Here is a 17425-nt window from a genome sequence, read left to right as displayed (position 1 = left end):
GGTTCCAACCACCGTGTCTTTGTGCGACGCAGAAAAGGTGAACAGATGGACTCTACATGCCTGGTTCCCACCGTGAAACATGGAGGAGGAGGTGTGATGGTGTGGGGGTGCTTTGCTGGTGACACTGTTGGGTATTTATTCAAAATTGAAGGCATACTGAACCAGCATGGCTACCACAGCATCTTGCAGTGGCATCCTATTCCATCCGGTTTGCGTTTAGTTGGACCATCATTTATTTTTCAACAGGACAATGACCCCAAACACACCTCCAGGCTGTGTCAGGGCTTTTTGACCAAGAAGGAGAGTGATAGGGTGCTACGCTAGATGACCTGGCCTCCACAGTCACCAGACCTGAACCCAATAGAGATGGTTTGGGGTGAGCTGGACCGCAGAGTGAAGGCAAAAGGGCCAACAAGTGCTAAGCATCTCTGGGAACTCCTTCAAGATTGTTGGAAGACCATTTCCGATGACTACCTCTTGAAGCTCATCAAGAGAATGCCAAGCGTGTGCAAAGCAGTCATCAAAGCAAAAGGTGGCTACTTTGAAGAACCTAGAATATAAGACATATTTTCAGTTGTTTCACACTTTTTTGTTAAGTATATAATTCCACATGTGTTAATTCATAGTTTTGATGCCTTCAGTGTGAATGTACAATTTTCATAGTCTTGAAAATACAGAAAAATCTTTAAATGAGAAGGTGTGTCCAAACTTTTGGTCTGTACTGTAGGTTGAAAAAAGACCTAGTTCCATCAAGTTCAACCTCCCTCCACCAATTGTACAATTTGTCACTAAATTATCTATAACCCACAATGTTATATGTACTGAGGAAGTCATCCAGTCCTACGTTTACTTAGATATGTTAAAATAATACAAAATATTTGAAATTATTAAAAGTTGTTGTCCGCTTTAATAAAAGGATCCCTAGATTTTAAGCTGATCATAGAATATTCTTTTACAGGGACCTCCATTGATCAGCTAAGAATTATGGAGAAAACTAGGAGCAAGTGTTTGGTTTTCCTACAGTATCAAATAAAATCAGGGGCTGTCGTTGTAATTCATGGATGTGTCCGGTCTATAAGTGTAAGAGTTGCACTTTCTAGTCGCGCTCTACTCTGGCCAGTAGATGACTGAATGGAGTATCCACTTCTATTACCTCTAAAGTCCATAATAAGGTGTTCAAAAATGGGTTTATTAAAACAAACAACTCGTAGTACTGTATATATTATTCCACTTTTGTAAAGTGATGGCATTTCGTCATCACTTTATACTGATTGTGGATCTAACCTCAGAGATCCCCACTGGTCCTGAGAGTGAAGTGGCCCCTTCATTGATTTTTCCTGAATTGAAAAAAAATCTTAGACGGGAATAAAGCACAAATCTGTATTCTTAAGATTACAGGAGCCCTAGACTTTGGATATCCTGGTGATATACCATAAATTTATGGGATGGGTAGGAATACCTTTTTATTCATGGTGCTGCTAAAGATCTGTAGGTAATTTTTCATTTTGCAATTGGGAATTGAATTTCAAAAAGCAACACTGTGTTCGTGCCTTAAGAATGATGTTCTACACAGGAGCAAATGTCAGTGCAGAGCTACAAAGAGACTTTTGTTAACTGATTCCTGGTCTGATCCATTGTTTACAAGAGCTCATATGTCCATCCAAACACAAAGACCTATGCCATGTATCTGTCCTAGTGCAAACCATTGATCCTTCCCTGTGTAAACTCAACCTCAGTGGCAAGCAAGTCACTTTTGCCTCTGCAGCACTACTGTACTGTATGAGCTAAATTTATGAGAGGAACAAGTTGGCAAATTGTCGCTTCTCGGACTTTAGGCTAAGATCAAGTATAGCATCTTGGGTGGCTTTGGTCTTGGCGCCCAAGTAAATTAACATCATGCACACTGGGTACGCTGTGCTGCTCAGTATGCCAGGTGGCTTATATAGTCATCCGGTGGAAAACCTGGCCATCCAAGATCAAAGCCATTAGTTCAGGTAAGTTTGAAAGCACAGTGCCCCAGGAGTGGTGACCCTAAGATGCCTAAACCCATTGGGCATGGGAAACCCACGGAGTTCTATAGCACATCTTCACAGCACTTCTCTTTCACACCTATTTTGAGCACACACCCTTAATCCAGGCCTTCTGGCAAGGATAAGGAAATTTTTTACTTCCGGTGGTGGTCCGATCAGTTTTTACACTGAGAACACCTAACACTATTTCTTTGAATTGTTTTTCACTGTGTGTCACTTTTTACACATGTGTCCTGTATCAAGAGGGACGTGATTCCTTTATGGGTTCCCTCATGACCGGTCTAGGGAGGAGTGTGTGGCCATCAGATTCTGCTTCCCCCCTGGTTTCACTTGGATAGAAGCCCGGGTAGATGCCGGGATCAAGATTTGGGATCTCTCTGAGCTTCGGCGAAAGGGATTCACTAGTCCCAGTCCCTCGCTCTGGCCTTCTGGCTCGGAGGAATAGGGAATGGTTTGTTGAGGACCCTCCACCTTTCCGAATGAGCTGCAATAGACCACATGCTTGTACACTGTTTTTTTATGTGGCACCGTTTACATTTTTCAGAGCACCTGAGTGAAGAGTGGATGATCTCGGGAGTTAAGAAAAAAATATACAAATAGTAATAATAATAAGTCGGTAAAATATCTTTCAAGTTGCAATGCCCAAAATATTACAAGGCAAATTCATTAAAAATGAACAATATTGGTGCATTTTTTTTCGACATGCCTTGTACTAGAGAAGCTTGTATCTACTTGATATGGAAGTTGCTGCTCACAATTTTTACAGGCTGTATGCAAATGATGGCGCCACTGCAAATCTTTATACTTAATTGAATAAAGACCAGAAAAATAAAGATGCCCATACATGGGCCAATGTCATTGGCTTCTATGATATTGAACAGATAGAAAAATAAGATATAATGTTTGATCAAACATGTTGTGTGATCTAGCTGATCTAATCAAAATTAGAAAACTCTTTGCATGTCCAAGAAACTGCTCTTTAAAGCACCACTCCAGCGAATTTTTTTCAGCGCTGGAGTGGTGCTTTAAATGTAAGCCTCCTGCCCCGGATATTTACTCACCTTCCAGTGACTTCACCTTTTACCGACGCCTCTTCTGTCCCTCGGCGTCATCTTGTGCCCTTAAATTCTGACTGGCCGGAAGTCAGAAGCTACGTCATAAGAGTTCAATGCAAGTCTATGAGAGCCAGAACGAGGCCAGAACAAGGCTCTCATAGAGATGTATTGAGAAGTGACCTCCGGCGCGCTCCATGAAGCACTGGAGCTGCTGACAGGTCACTTTTCGCAGGAGACCGAAAGGAGTGAGTCAGCGACGCTGGAAAAGGATGAAGATGGCAGCAGGTGAGTATCAGACAGGGGTCAGTGGAATTACATTTAGAGCACCACTCCAGTAGTGCAATAAAAAAAACAAAAACACTGGATTGGTGCTTTAAGAAATGTTGATTGAGAGTCCCTGATGTTTGATGGCAACCTTATTTACACCACAGCACATATGCACATTATATTCTAGGGAATGATTCACATGTCAGTTTTTTCTTTGCTGACCGATGATATGCAAGAAATAGAAAAAAAACTTTTGCGGACAAAACACACCTATTTAAGTAAATGGGTCACTGATAAAAATAAACAGCTCAAGGATGACATCTTTGTTTCCTACTTGAAAAGAGAAGCTTGGAAATCTTCCATTTTTTTATACAAGAAACATGGATAATACTCAAATGGTAAAAAAAAATTGCTGGCATTTGAATAAGGCCTAATCTGTGTATGTTTATGTGTAAACCACAAACCTTATGTAGCTCTAACTGTGATATTTAGAGCTACATGATTTCGTTAGAATGAGCATTAGAATGAGCATTACCATACTTTTCGGATTATAAGGCTAAGTGCCCACGAAGCAGAAATGCTCCGGATTTTTTTCTGCATCTCCCTGGCAGGAGAAACGCGTGCGGATTGTACATGCGGATTGTACATGCGGATTGTACATGCGGATTGTACATGCGTTTTCCTGCCAGGGACAAGCGGATGTGAAGCGTTCTTCACATGCATTTCCGCATGCGGGTTGTCAAGCGCTTTTCCAAGCGATTTTAGCCTCACTTGGAAAGTGCTTGACAACTTGGTCACACTATATAAATCCATGTAATCGGCATGGATTTATATAGTGTGACCAAGTTACGATGCTGCAAATGCAGCATCAATAGTAAAAAAAAAGAATAAAATGGTGAAAAATAAAAATAAAACATTATACTCACCTTTCGATGGCCCCCGGTCTTCCTCTCCGGTGTCTTCGACGGCTCGCGGTGGTGTGAAAGGACCTTCCATGACGTCATTTAGTCATGTGACAGGTCACGGGACCACTGATGTCAGCGGTCACATGACCTGTCACATGACTACATGACGTCATGGAACATCCTCTTACACCACCGCAAGCCAACCGAAGACACCGGACGCACCGTACAGGAGATCGGGGGCCATCAGAAGGTGAGTATAATTTTTTTAAAATTTTAATTCTTTTTTAACTACAGGTACTATGGTACCCGGGTCTGGAAGAGAGTCTCCTCTTCTCCAGACCCGGGTACCATCCGCACATTGAATCGCTTAATATCCGCATGTGTACATGTACTCATGCGGATATTGTGCGATTCAATGCAAGTCAATGGCGGCAATTACACCGCATTTCCGCAAAATTAATGGTAGTGCTGCGGATTTTTCCGCAATGATAATCTGTAGCGGAAATTTCCGCAGCATGTGCACAGCACATGCTTATTATCATTGGGGACCATGGGACACGTATTACCAAGCGTTTTTTAAGCTTTTTCGCTGCGAAATTCCATGGCGAAAACACTTGAAAAACGCATAGTGGGCACGCAGTCTAAGATGCACTGGACCATAAGACGCACCCAGGTTTTAGAGAATATAGGGAAAAATAGGAAAATATTGGAGAATAGGGGAAAAAACGATTTAATAACATAAATAACATAATATTTCATCAATGTAAATGTGGTTTCACACCGCAGGGAGCGGGATCACATGTCAGGGAGCGGGATCACATGGCAGGGAGCGGGGTCACACAGCAGGGAGTGGGGTCACATGGCAAGGAGTGGGGTCACATGGCAGGGAGGGGGGTCACACAGCAGGGAATGGGTCACACGTCAGGGAGCGGCGCCGCCGCCATGAATTCACTATGGCCGCGCTAGACAGGAGGAAATGGGCAGTCTCCCATCTAGATCACGCACTGCAGTCACATTACAAAGACACAGGGCCGAAGCAACACAGAACAACACAACACTCAGTGCCCCCCCCGGCCCTGCCTCTTTGTAACATTACTGCAGCTCGTGATCTGGATAGGAGACCGCCCACTTCCTCCTGTCTAGTGCAGCCATAGTGAATTCATGGTGGGTCCACCTTTCCCTGCTGTGTGACCCCACTGCCGCCCCACACCACAGTGAGCATTTTGACTATAACAAGTACATTTCCGACTATAAGACGCACCCCCTTTTTCCTCCAAAATAAGGAGGGAAAAAAGTGCGTTTTATAGTCCGAAAAATACGGTAATTAGTGATCTACAAGTCTAAAATGAATATTAGCCTGTACAATACAGTAATAATAATAAGTAACAGTTACACTGAATTTTTTCTAAGTTGAACATTCAGTTGCAGAAGTGAAGCAAAGCTATAATAATTATAGTCAACTCTTTTTTTTTTTGCACAAATCTCTACGAATGAATCGCACGCTCATTCTCAATTTGTATTTATGGGATTTTTCTGAATAAAAAACAAAGAAGCGAAAAGATATTACAAAAAAATAAATTCTAGAGTATACAGTGCATAAGCTTATCGGCAAGATAAAGTTTGTAGAGGATAAAACATACAACTTTTACATATGTACATACGGTATGTGCATTTACAGCAATACAAGTAAAGCCTTATTGAAGTGATCAAGCTACCTATACCAAATGTAGGAACCAATTATGGCAAAGAGGAAACCTATCAAAAACAAAATTTGGGAGTCTCGTCTTTGTAAGAAACAAGTAATACCACAATATATCAATGTTAAAGTATTTTAAAATATAGCATTAGATGTTTACAGTAGCTCTGAAATGAGAAAACCCCACAATATCTAAAAGAAAACCTTGCACAAATGTTGATATTTTCCATCAGCCACATGCAGTAATTCACTAATAATTCTGTATGAAATAAATCAGATATGTTTTTAAAAAGATATTAAAGATTTAACCATAACACATAAATATAGAGGAAGATCAGAAGTGTTGATTCACATACAGAACAATTGTCAGAAATAAATGTGGTAAAAAGTCTGTATATATCAGCAAGAATGTGATTAATACACTAGTGACCATAGACCTGACCGGGTCCACTTGGTGCGCAGATGATTATTTCAGTAACCCCGTTGGATGACTTTTGTGTAAATCAAAAATTGAACATAAGCGACATAAATAATGCATAATAATAATACACCAAATTTTTAGACTAACCCTATCAGTTCACTATTGCCGATAATATATATATATATAAATAAAAGTATACATATACATATATGTGTGTAATTATTTTTCGCTCTCCAGTATGCCCTTCAAGTTCATGAAAATTATTAATTGTTTTACAAATCATAATTCTCCTCTACTAATTGAATGTCAGTCAATGTGTATTTTTTAGGTAGAAGCATATAATGTCAGAATTTTTGACATTCACTAGACAGTGATGGTTCTTTCTGGATACTTTCTGTATGACTCTTCGAAATACTTACAAATTCATAAATAATTCTAAATAATCTCAAACTAATTATCAGCTCAGTACTTAAAATAAATGTAATAGTTCTAAAATGAAATTGCAAAATATTACATATGAGCAACCTGCGTTCACTTCTCAGAGTTAGTGAGAACCTTACCTACCTCTAATTCCATGGACGATGTGGCAGCAGCATTGTGAGCAGAGGTTGCCCCTCATACGATCCTTTTCTTCCTGATAAGGTGGTGGGTCTCCCAAATTGTCCATACTGTCATACGGGTTTTCCAAAACAGTTTTGGGGTTGTATATGGCTTTGATCTTTAGAGATGGAGAACCATCATAGGCTGGGTTATCCCAAGCCCTTTTCCCTAAATTATCCATTTCTTGTTCCTCGTGGGCTTTGAACTGATTTTCCGTGCGGCTTCTAAGCTTGGCAGGGTTCATATTTCTTTTAATGTTGCTGGCTCTTGTACACAGGTCAGCTCTGATATGGATTAGACTCGGCTCCGACACTACACTAACAGATCTGGGAGTGCACAGGTCTTTTTATAGTGTCATTCATACTGGCTATTGTCTGTAGGATAGAACAAGCAATTCTAAAAAGCAGGCTGTCTCAGATGATAGTACAGGGGCAACAGTTTATACTCTTCATGCGACCAGTAGGCGGAAGCTTCTAACATATATTCCTATGGCAGGTGTATAATAACATGATTTATTTTAGAAATAGTTCTTTGTGACGCCATGTGAGTGACGTTAGAAGCAATCCATTAGTGCGATACACTTTTGTCTACTATAAAATGTCACTAGTTTGTGCTAATATTTTGACTCATGTCTTAACTATTAAGAGGCACTAAAAGAGCTTAAAAAGTGTCAAACTTTTATTTGTAAAGTACGAACAGGGGCGCTATTTTTAAATACTAAATTATGACATTTGCGAACCGAACACTTGATGCACCTGAGCATGATAATTTATAAAGATGAAAACATCTACAATCTTTATGACTTACATTTGTGTCACAATTATAGGGAACCTGTCATCCGATTCATGTTGCCCAGTGGGCAGCTTGAATCAAATCCTTGCTTCATGATTGCAGCCAGGTATACTTTTCTCTGACACTTAAATATATATTAAGGATCCGTCCAGCACTTCCTAGTGCCGCTCTTGGTGACTGACAGGTCTCTCCCTATGCACACAAGGAATAGACCAGTCAATCACCTGCAGCGGTGCTGGGAAGAGCCAGCCAGTCGGATTTATAGAAAAACATACCTAGATGCAATCGTGCAGCCAGGCTCTGATTCATACTGCCCGTGGTTTAGGCAGCATGAATCGGGTGACATGTTCCCTGCTATATAAAAAAATAAAACAATCACTTCACCTTCCTTATTATAATTATGTATAGAATAAATGATAATCACAATGCTCATCATAAGTGCTTGTGCACAGGACCGATATTCTCGGACGAGTGCTGTCATATCATATTCTATGGGCGATTTTTTTCCTTGGACTGACATATGTCCAATTTTGATCTGGGTGTCGGATAAAATTTGGCAATACAATACTATGGGTCCATGAAAAATATCGGATTGCACTCGGATGCAAGTTCTGATTTTCATGAAGCTGACTGAATGGAGAAGGTGGAGAATTAATTTTTTTTTTCTCTCCATGTCCGAGAAAAACTGATCAAAGTTTGATCAGAAAAATCGGACCATTTTTCTCGGATGTGGAGAAATCACTTGTGTGAACCTACCCTTACACCCAAAAGAATCACAACAGTCACATGCCTTAATTTGTTACTTTAGTTCTATTTTCTGCCATTCTCAGCAATTTATTTTTAAAAGAGTGGAGTTGAGCTGAAGGGGCTGGATCCCTGCTGGCATTACAAATGTAGAATTTACACTAGAAAGTGGTGTAAATAGTAGTGTAAAGCCAATGGCTGATATAGATTTTACCTTCTAGTGTACGCACAGCAAGGGATGTGCCTAATTTAGCAGGCATGTGCCAACTTGTGTAAAGAACGAATGTATTCATAAATTTCCCCTAATGTCCCTTATGCCAATATCAATACGTCCATGATTGCTGCTAAACCCCATTACTCCTACTTTTCCTTAACATTTGGGGATTTTTATTTAACCTTAAGTACATTGATTTTTATTAAAGGGGATGTCCACTACCATTTAAAATATGCCAAAGTGTTTTTATGATGAAAAGCAGCTCCTTTGTAATTACCTCCCTCTGCCTTTTCTGCCTGTGAGCGACGCTATCACTGGCCACTCACAGGCAGCACGTGACCCCCGGCAGCAGCCGGCTCTGACATCCGCTGACATCACAACAAGTGCTGGCAGCAGCCAGGGATCTCTCTCCTCCGCATTCCACGGTGGTTGCTGGGTTGTGGGCGGGATTATTCCCACGTGTCATACCCAGCATCCACCGCGTGCTCTTCCTCTCCCCAGTCATTGGGAAAGCGTGCGGTGGATGCTGGGTGTGACGCTGTGGGGTAACCCCGCCCATAACCCAGCAGCCACCGCGGGGACCCCAGCGCTGAGTCTCGCCTCAATAGACGTGACTTCAGCGGGGGGTCACATGCTGCCTGTGAGCGGCCAGTGATAGCGCCGCTCACAGACAGAAAAGGCAGAGGGAGGTAATTATAAAGAAGTTGCTTTTCATCATAAAAACACTGGCATATTTTAAATAGTAGTGGACAACTGCTTAAGTATGCAATTACATTGCTTAGTAAGCAGTCTCATAAGCGCAGCTCTTGTCATAAGACAAATGTGGCGCCCCTGAGGGTTCAGTCGCCACAGAGGTACTGCACCTCACCCAGAGGTGTGGCATCTCCTTCTCTCAGGTAAGGATGGAGTACTGCCCAGGACCCCAACACCCGCATTCAACACTACACTACTCCAGGCCGGCTGGAAGGGCATTATGCACTTCTTTTGCTGCCCTGTCCCTGGCTGGAATGGGGGGAACCAAAAGTGAGGGGAAACCAGTAGTGGGTGTGGGTGGAGGACGCAGATCAGGGAAGCACTTGAATAGGAGGTGTATATAAAGGGGAGCCATCTTAGAGAGGTGGTCTGTCGTGAGAGTTCAGTAAGAGAGGAGGAGAAGTGAGAGGAGCAGGGGCTCTGCAGAAGCTCTGCTCGGCAGGCAGGCTCGGCCTGTCATGCCCAAGAAAGAGAGAGGAGTAGGAGCTAGGGAGGAAGGCTCCAGTAACTGAAGGGATCCCAGGGGGTACGGTGAGTGCAGGACGGCACCCGTACGCCCGAATCTGCCAAGTGTCAGAGGGATCAGGCCACAAGAAGGGAACTGGTCCCTGGACCAGCCGAGTTGCTTCAGGTCTTGGCTGGAAAACCGGAGGCTTCTGCACTTTCAAGGTGCAGTTGCCACAACCGCACTTAAGCCGCTGTGAAGGGCACCAAGCAAGGTCCGGGAACTTCAAGTTGCCCAGGGAGATCTCAGAGTACCCGATAGGGACTTTGTGTGGCGGGGCGCAGGGCAGGAGGGAGAAGACCCAGCGCGGGAAGTCGGCTAAGGAAGGAACATAAAGAAAGGGGGTCCCGTTAAGTGCTTCTGATATACTTGAGGGAGTGCTGAACCCCTGCCTGGCAAACGCAGAGCGACGCGGGAGGCTGACACCTGTACAGTGTACCTGAGGAACCTAAAGAACTGTGAGTAAACTCGGATGACTGCACCCCACTGTTTCTGTCAGTTATTTCTACCACTCTACCTCTCCTGCACTACAACGCCCAGCATCACCATCTGCACCTACACTGCCTTGGAGCTGTGCTCTGCCTGTGGAGAGCCGCACCAACCCAGCGGCCCTAACATCTGCTCCAGAGGTCTGCAGCAGCGCCGGTACCACAGGTGGCGTCACGAGACAAAACTGTTAACAAACCCCTTTTAAAGAGTGACCCCAGGGTACGGGCCCGGGAGCCGACTGCTGTGCCATCCCAAGAAGGTAAAGGCTCGGGTACCGAGTCCCCCATATACCCCTGGGCGAGTCACAAACAGCTCTAGGTCCCTTCTGTGGACCATTTCTGCCCATGTAAGCGATTGGTAAAGATCAGCACTTGGGCCCGCTTATTAGTTGAAAGGGGCGATCTAGTCTAACTGACTCGAGATGTTTTATATTATTACATCTAGGTGGAAGGGGCTGCCCCTGAAGAATCAGATGTTTGGGACCCCCATCAATCAGTCGATCGCTGGTCTGTATCTAAGTATTCAAAGTTCTTTGGACATAATATCTGTATAGTGCTACAACCATTGGATGATGCTGTCATGAAACTATGATGATCATCACTTCTGTCCTAGTGCAAACGTTTTGATTAATAATAAATTGGTAGGACTATCATTTCTTTGTTGTATCTCATTTGTATCTGTAAAAAGCTAAGAAGATTTACAAAACACAGTCAAACAATTACAACTGTTTGCCTATCTTTTGTAGAAATACAAGCCAGCAGTATGTCAACATTAGTCTGCTTGGCTCTAGTCTTGTGTTTCTAATGTTGCTTAATGTTCCTAATGATATAAATAAGGTTGTAATCATTGAGGCTTCTTCTCAATGACCTTGAGTTTGTCTCAAGAGTATTCCAAATACTCAAGCAAGTGAACAACCTCATCTCTTCCCTGAAACCAACTGCTGCACTGACAGCATGGCTGCATATATTTTATTTGAGGTTTTCCTGTTATTGCTTTGCTGCTGAGCTCCTTTTAAATCGGGCTGTTAATTTTAAATACTTTGTCATGAGCATTAAGCCACCTTCACAGGGCGGTATTTTGATCAGTATTGTGCACCAGCATTTGTAAACCAAAGAAAAAGGACTGAGCAATATGAACCCTTAAAGGGAATCTGTCACCAGGTTTTGGCTAAGGAATCTCAAGCAGCATAATGTAGTAACAGAGAGCCTGATTCCAATGATGTATCACTTATTGGGCTGCTTGATATAGTTTTGATAGAATCCCTGTTTTGTCTGTTGTAGAGGTAGCAATGGTCAGAACTGAACTCTGTATAACCCCGCCCACTCCACTGATTGGCAACTTCCTGTGTCTACTGCATATTTTCAGCAAGTGGCCAATCAGTGGTGGAGGCGGGGTTATACAGATTAGCTGAACTGCCTTCCACATGACACCTAGCCCACTAGTGATAATCTCTTGCTGATGAAACACTAATTGTATTGAAACTACAGCAAGCTGCTGAGCAAGTGACATATCCCTGGAATCAGGCTCTCTGCCCCTACATTAAACTGCTCTCATATTAAATAGCAAAACACTGCTAACAAATTCCCTTTAATGGCATATCAGCAGTCATAAATGGTCCTTATTCCTCTTCACCTTTTTACAGCAATGAGGAATAAGCGAATAGTGCCCCTGACAGATACCAGCTGAGCGGGGTTCAGATGCATACTGCAACTCACACCCTGCTGCATCAGCATCAATCAGTTATTGCACTGATTGAGGTCTTTTGACTTCTTGGATTTTGTTGTGAATTATGTCAGTGGCGTCTAGATGGTTAAAAGAGAGAGGGGTTTCCCTCTTCAATTGCATCAAAATCGCATTGCAATCATTTGTTATGGCAGCCCAAAGGCTGTAATGGCTTCAGCATTGGAAGAAAAAAATAGTTAGAAGCCAGGTTTTATGTAAAAACATAGATAAAGGAAAGAAAAACTTTTCTGGCTTTGTCGCATTTAGAACGACCAGAGCTATAAAGTTGTCACATGATTTAACCCATATGGTGGTGAACACTGTAAAAATAAATAATAAAACACAGATTTTTTCAGCATTCTCTCAAAATATGGTGAGGTAAAAACTAAACAAAGTGGGCAAAAGTGGCCATTTTTTGCCTCTTTTATTTTCCTGAGGATTCCTTTCTTATGAGCTTTTTTATTTATAGCTCATTTTTATGGTCTTCACCAAAGGGTTATGGCTTACTTCAGTCTCTTTCAAGACCCTTGTAAAGACCAAAATATTTTGAACTAATTAAAAAGGCCCATATCTCTAAAACCGTATTGTGAAAATAAAAGAAAAAAATGAAATACTCAGGGGAGCAGCGGGAATGAAATAAGAGAAAAAACTGGCCTCATTTGACCTGGTGACAGAACTTCTAAAAATGTGCAAAAGAAGACAAACATAAAAAAATTATATAAATCTGGTATCACTGTAATAGTACTGACCAACAGAATAAAGGTATCTAACCACTTATACCGCACGAGGAACGTCATAAAAAAAGTTTAAAAAAATCCTCAACTGCTGTTTATTTGTTCATTATGCCTCCCAAAAATCAGAATACAGCTCGGTTCATATTTATCCCATGCTCTACGATTATCACCTAAATCGAGATTTCCATCAAAATCTGTGAAAAATGTGATTCAGACTGAAGAAGAGACCCAGCCGGAACAGAGTTTAGACAGAGTCCAAGGTGTTGCCATCTGCCTCATTATAGTGAGTATTTCCGTTGGGGATTTAGTTTGAATTCTGTTTTTGGCAACTCAGGGGCTCTGCAAATGTGACATTGCATTCACAATCTATTCCGTCCAAATTTGTGCTTTAAAAAGGAAACACCGTTCCATCCCTTCTGAGCGTATGCCCAAACAGTAGTTTCTGAACAGATACTGGGTTTCACCACATTCAGGAGAAATTGCAAAACAAATTGTGTGATCCACGTTCACCTATTACTCTTTGCAAAAATGAAAACTATGGGGTAAAAACAATTTAGTGGAAAAATGTAATTTTTCATTTTCACATGCCAATGTTATAAAACTCTGTGAAGCACCTGTAAGTTCAAAATGCTCACTATGTCTCAAGATGAATTCCATAAAGGGTTGAGTTTCCAAAATGGGGTCACTTATTGGACGTTTCTGCTGTGTTAGCATGTCAGGTGTTCCTCAACTGTGACATGGTGTTTGAAATCTATTCCAGAGAAATCTGTATTTCAAAAACCAGATAGTGATCCTTACCTTCCAAGCCCCTCCATGTGCTCAAGCAGAAGTTTCTTCAGATGTGAATAGGTCTCTAAACAATAGGATTTGTAAATTTCCTTGAAAAAAATGAAAATTTGCTACTAAACTTTTAAACCTTCTAATAGTGTAACAAAATAAATGGATGTTTGTAAAATGATGCTGACATAAAGTATTGAAATTATTATTTATTAAATTTTTGGTTTGGTGTGTCTTTCTGGTTTAAGAGTATAAACATTCAAAGTTTGAAAATTGCTAATTTTTCTACATTTTTGTCTAAGGGGCAACGTTTCTCCTTGTGGAAAGTGATATATCGGCTCTGGCATGTCAAGGTAAGGGGGCTTATTTGCCGTGCAGTGCTCCTCTGGGAAATTTAATATGCAAATTGCCTCTTCAGACCTCAGTCCAGAGCCTCTCATCTAGTCAAATCAGTTCTCATACTTTGCACTGACGAGGGCCAAGAGCCCAAAACACTGCAAATTGAGATTCTGATTTGGCTTTTATCCTAAGTCATACTACATGACTCGTTAAAGAGCTGATTGTGACTTGTAGGATTGTTGCTTCCAATAGGTGGCGCTATAGAGTTCAAGTCCTCTTTTTCTCTGAAGAGGCAATTTGCATTCTACATTTTTGTGAAATTTCAGATATTTCATGTATAAACACGTTATATCAACCTAAATTTGCCACTAACATAAAGTACAATGTGTCACAAAAAAGAATCTCAGAATCAGTGGGAAATATAGAAGTATTGCAAATTAGATCTGTCACTAAGGGGATAAACAGTGAAAGCATAATAATAGGATTTATTCCTCTTCCATGTTTTGGACGACTGCTAGTGGTTACTCTGGGTGCCCAGCCGAAAGTTATATGTAAATATTAGCTGATCCTTTTTAGCCTTCAAGATACAGTTAAATGTTTTTTGTTGCTTTTTTCATTGCATTCCAAGAACCATCTAATTTTCTATTGACATAGCCATATTAAGGATTTTAATTTTTCAAATGCACAATTTTTTGGGTGCATATTATTTATTGATTCACTTTTATTGGGGGAGTTTGAAAAAAAATATTAAAGGGGATATCTGGGACTTTATAAAAAGCAAAAAATGTGGCAAAGCACTAACAGGCAGGTAATTGCAACTTACCTGCCTGTTGTGCATGGAGTCGTTCTTTCCGGGCACGGATGGGTCACAGACCACTCCTGCCTCTTGCAATTACTTGCCTGTTAGTGCTTAGACACATTTGTTGGTTTTCCCTAAAGTCCTAGATATCCCCTTTAATTCAGCTATAATTTTATTTTATCTTTTTCAAACACTTTGTAATATGAATAACAAGCCTACATCTCAGCCTAATCATTATGACAATGTGTTCTGACCACTGCAGAATTTCCTGTCTGTGCTTCACTTCTGCAGCCCATCTACCCTCTCTATAGCAACACAACCCCCAAACTTTATTACTGCCATCCTGCTACTACCACCAATACAATGACTATTAATGCCTATCAGCCCCATTATCTCAATGAGAGAAAGAGTGTGAACTTGTACTAATTGTGCAGTAATACTTTGTCATCTCTGCTCTGTCCTATCTTCCAGCACAGGGTTAAAAATTCTCCATCTCCATATCTGGCTTTATGACTTGATCATAGATGCTGGATCATGATTCCCAAGAAAATCTCAACTACCCAAGATTGTGAAAGAAACACACAAAACACTTTTATTGGATGTTAAATCGACCAAATTTTATTAGAAATCACATTATCATTATTTCATTCAGTGTCTCAAATTTAGAATCAGCCAACTGCTATGAAAAATACACTGAAAATGGCACACCTCGGACTCACGAAGAATCATCCTTCAGCACTCAGGAGAGGAAAATCCCCTATGGAGGAAACCTTTAGGGAACCATGGCTGGAGGACTGCCCTTCCCTTGGGCTTAGAAGGTTAATACCAATAAGTAACAGTAAATTGTACCAGAATTTGTATATTGTATCATATTTACAGTGAGACGTAATATACATCCACTATAGATATGACAGCAGTGACATCACATAGTCACACAGGTTACACATTACATCAGCAGAAAACAGACAGTAATGGAGAAAGTCAAAGCAGGTGTCCTGTGCAAGCGCCAAATGGAGAAGCATAATGCAACCTCTCCAGGCTGTACACATAAAGGTGAAGACAGCTAGTACCAGACGTGAGAGAGATCTGGCTGCAACATCTGTCACCTCATTGATGGCTAGGGTTAGCTTGATCTGGCTGGCTAGGCGATATGGCTGATCTGGCTGGCTAGGCGGTATGGCTGATCTGGCTGGCTAAGCGGGATGGCTGATCTGGCTGGCTGGGCAGTATGGCTGATCTGGCTGGCTAGGCAGTATGGCTGATCTGGCTGGTTAAGCGGGATGGCTGATCAAGCTGGCTGGGCAGTATGGCTGATCTGGCTGGCTAGGCTGCATCCCCTTCCTCCCTTATAGATTGTGGAGTGATGAAGCTCCAGGTCTCCAGACACATAAAGTACGAAACCTCATATGGCTGAATGACCTGTAGTTCCGGAATCTTCTTCTATATCTTAGATGTATGCGTTTATGACATCAGCACAGTTGCCGTAGTTACCACAAGTGTTTATTACTGGTGTTTTATTGGCTAGAAAGTCCCTCTCAGTGTTCCAAAGAATTAACCCTTGAATGACTGGCATTGTGCCTTTCTCCAGAAGTCTGTAAAATAATCTGGTCACTAAACAGGACCATTATCATTATTATATTTTAAAGTTTCCCTAACCAAAGTCTAATTAGTGAGCGCATCTACAGATTTGAAGTGTAACAAGTACAATAATTCCCTTAAGTCCTAATAAGTGCATAAATGCACAATATGAGTACAGAGCAGACCAAAAGAGAATGAATGATATGGAGGTCAATGCAGTTAGATATAGAAGTAGAAAGTCAAACCAGGGTGAGTGTTTTCCATGACACAATACAACGTACACTGCAGAGGAATGGCATGCATGGGTGTTATCCATAAAGGAAGCCACTCCTAAAGCTGAGTCACAAAAACGCCAGCTTGCAAGTTGCCAGTGCCCATGATGAAAAATATGAAGACTACAGGGACTCTATACTCTGGAGTGATGAGACCAAAGTAAATGTTCTTGGAAATGATGGCTTCAAAACTGTATGGCGTTGCAAAGGTGAGGAGTACAAAGAAAAATTCATGCTGCCTACAGGTAGACATGGTGGTGACAGTGTACTTATATGGGGTTGCAAGAGTGCTGTGGGTGTGGGGGAGCTACATTTCCTTGATGGTATCATGACTTCACAGATAGAAGCTCTATATTGAAAGAGAAGATGCTACCATCACTCCGTGCCCTTGCTAGATGTGCTCTTTTCCAACACAACAATGATCCAAGATACGCATCTAAGTCCACTGTTGCATTTGTGAAGAACAGGGTGAGAGTGATTCAGTTGCAAATATGTCTCCTGATCTGAACCCAGTCGAACATCTATGAGAAATTCTGAAGAGACAAGTTGAGCATCACTCTCTATCAATCATCCAGGCACTAAAAGAGGTCGTTCTTGAAGCATGGAAAAATCTAGATGTTGCAATATGTCATCAACTTGTTTTTTTCCAGGGCTAGAAGACTTGCTGCTGTCCTTAAAAATCATGGAGGTTATACAAAATACTAGATGTAGTAGATTTTGAGGTGGGGTGTAT

The 17425-nt window shown here is 41.5% G+C and overlaps 1 protein-coding gene across 1 annotated transcript in view; it reads right to left on the bottom strand.

Annotated features, from left to right (window-relative positions):
• Positions 1-7344, bottom strand: part of PKD2L1 (polycystin 2 like 1, transient receptor potential cation channel) — a 171740-nt gene extending 164396 nt beyond the window's left edge. Inside the window, exon 1 of the mRNA XM_073681417.1 lies at positions 6939-7344. Within this exon, the coding sequence (XP_073537518.1) occupies positions 6939-7218 (280 nt within the window). The 5' untranslated portion in view covers positions 7219-7344. The remainder of the gene's footprint in view (positions 1-6938) is intronic.
• Between the last annotated feature and the right edge of the window lie 10081 nt (positions 7345-17425).

This window comes from Phyllobates terribilis, unplaced genomic scaffold (assembly GCF_046119375.1).
Source record: "Phyllobates terribilis strain yellow unplaced genomic scaffold, ASM4611937v1 Scaffold_5__5_contigs__length_657084704, whole genome shotgun sequence".
NCBI classification, from domain to species: domain Eukaryota; kingdom Metazoa; phylum Chordata; class Amphibia; order Anura; family Dendrobatidae; genus Phyllobates; species Phyllobates terribilis.
The sequence above is the reverse complement of the archived record's forward strand: the minus strand, read 5'-3'. Positions and strand labels throughout refer to the sequence as shown.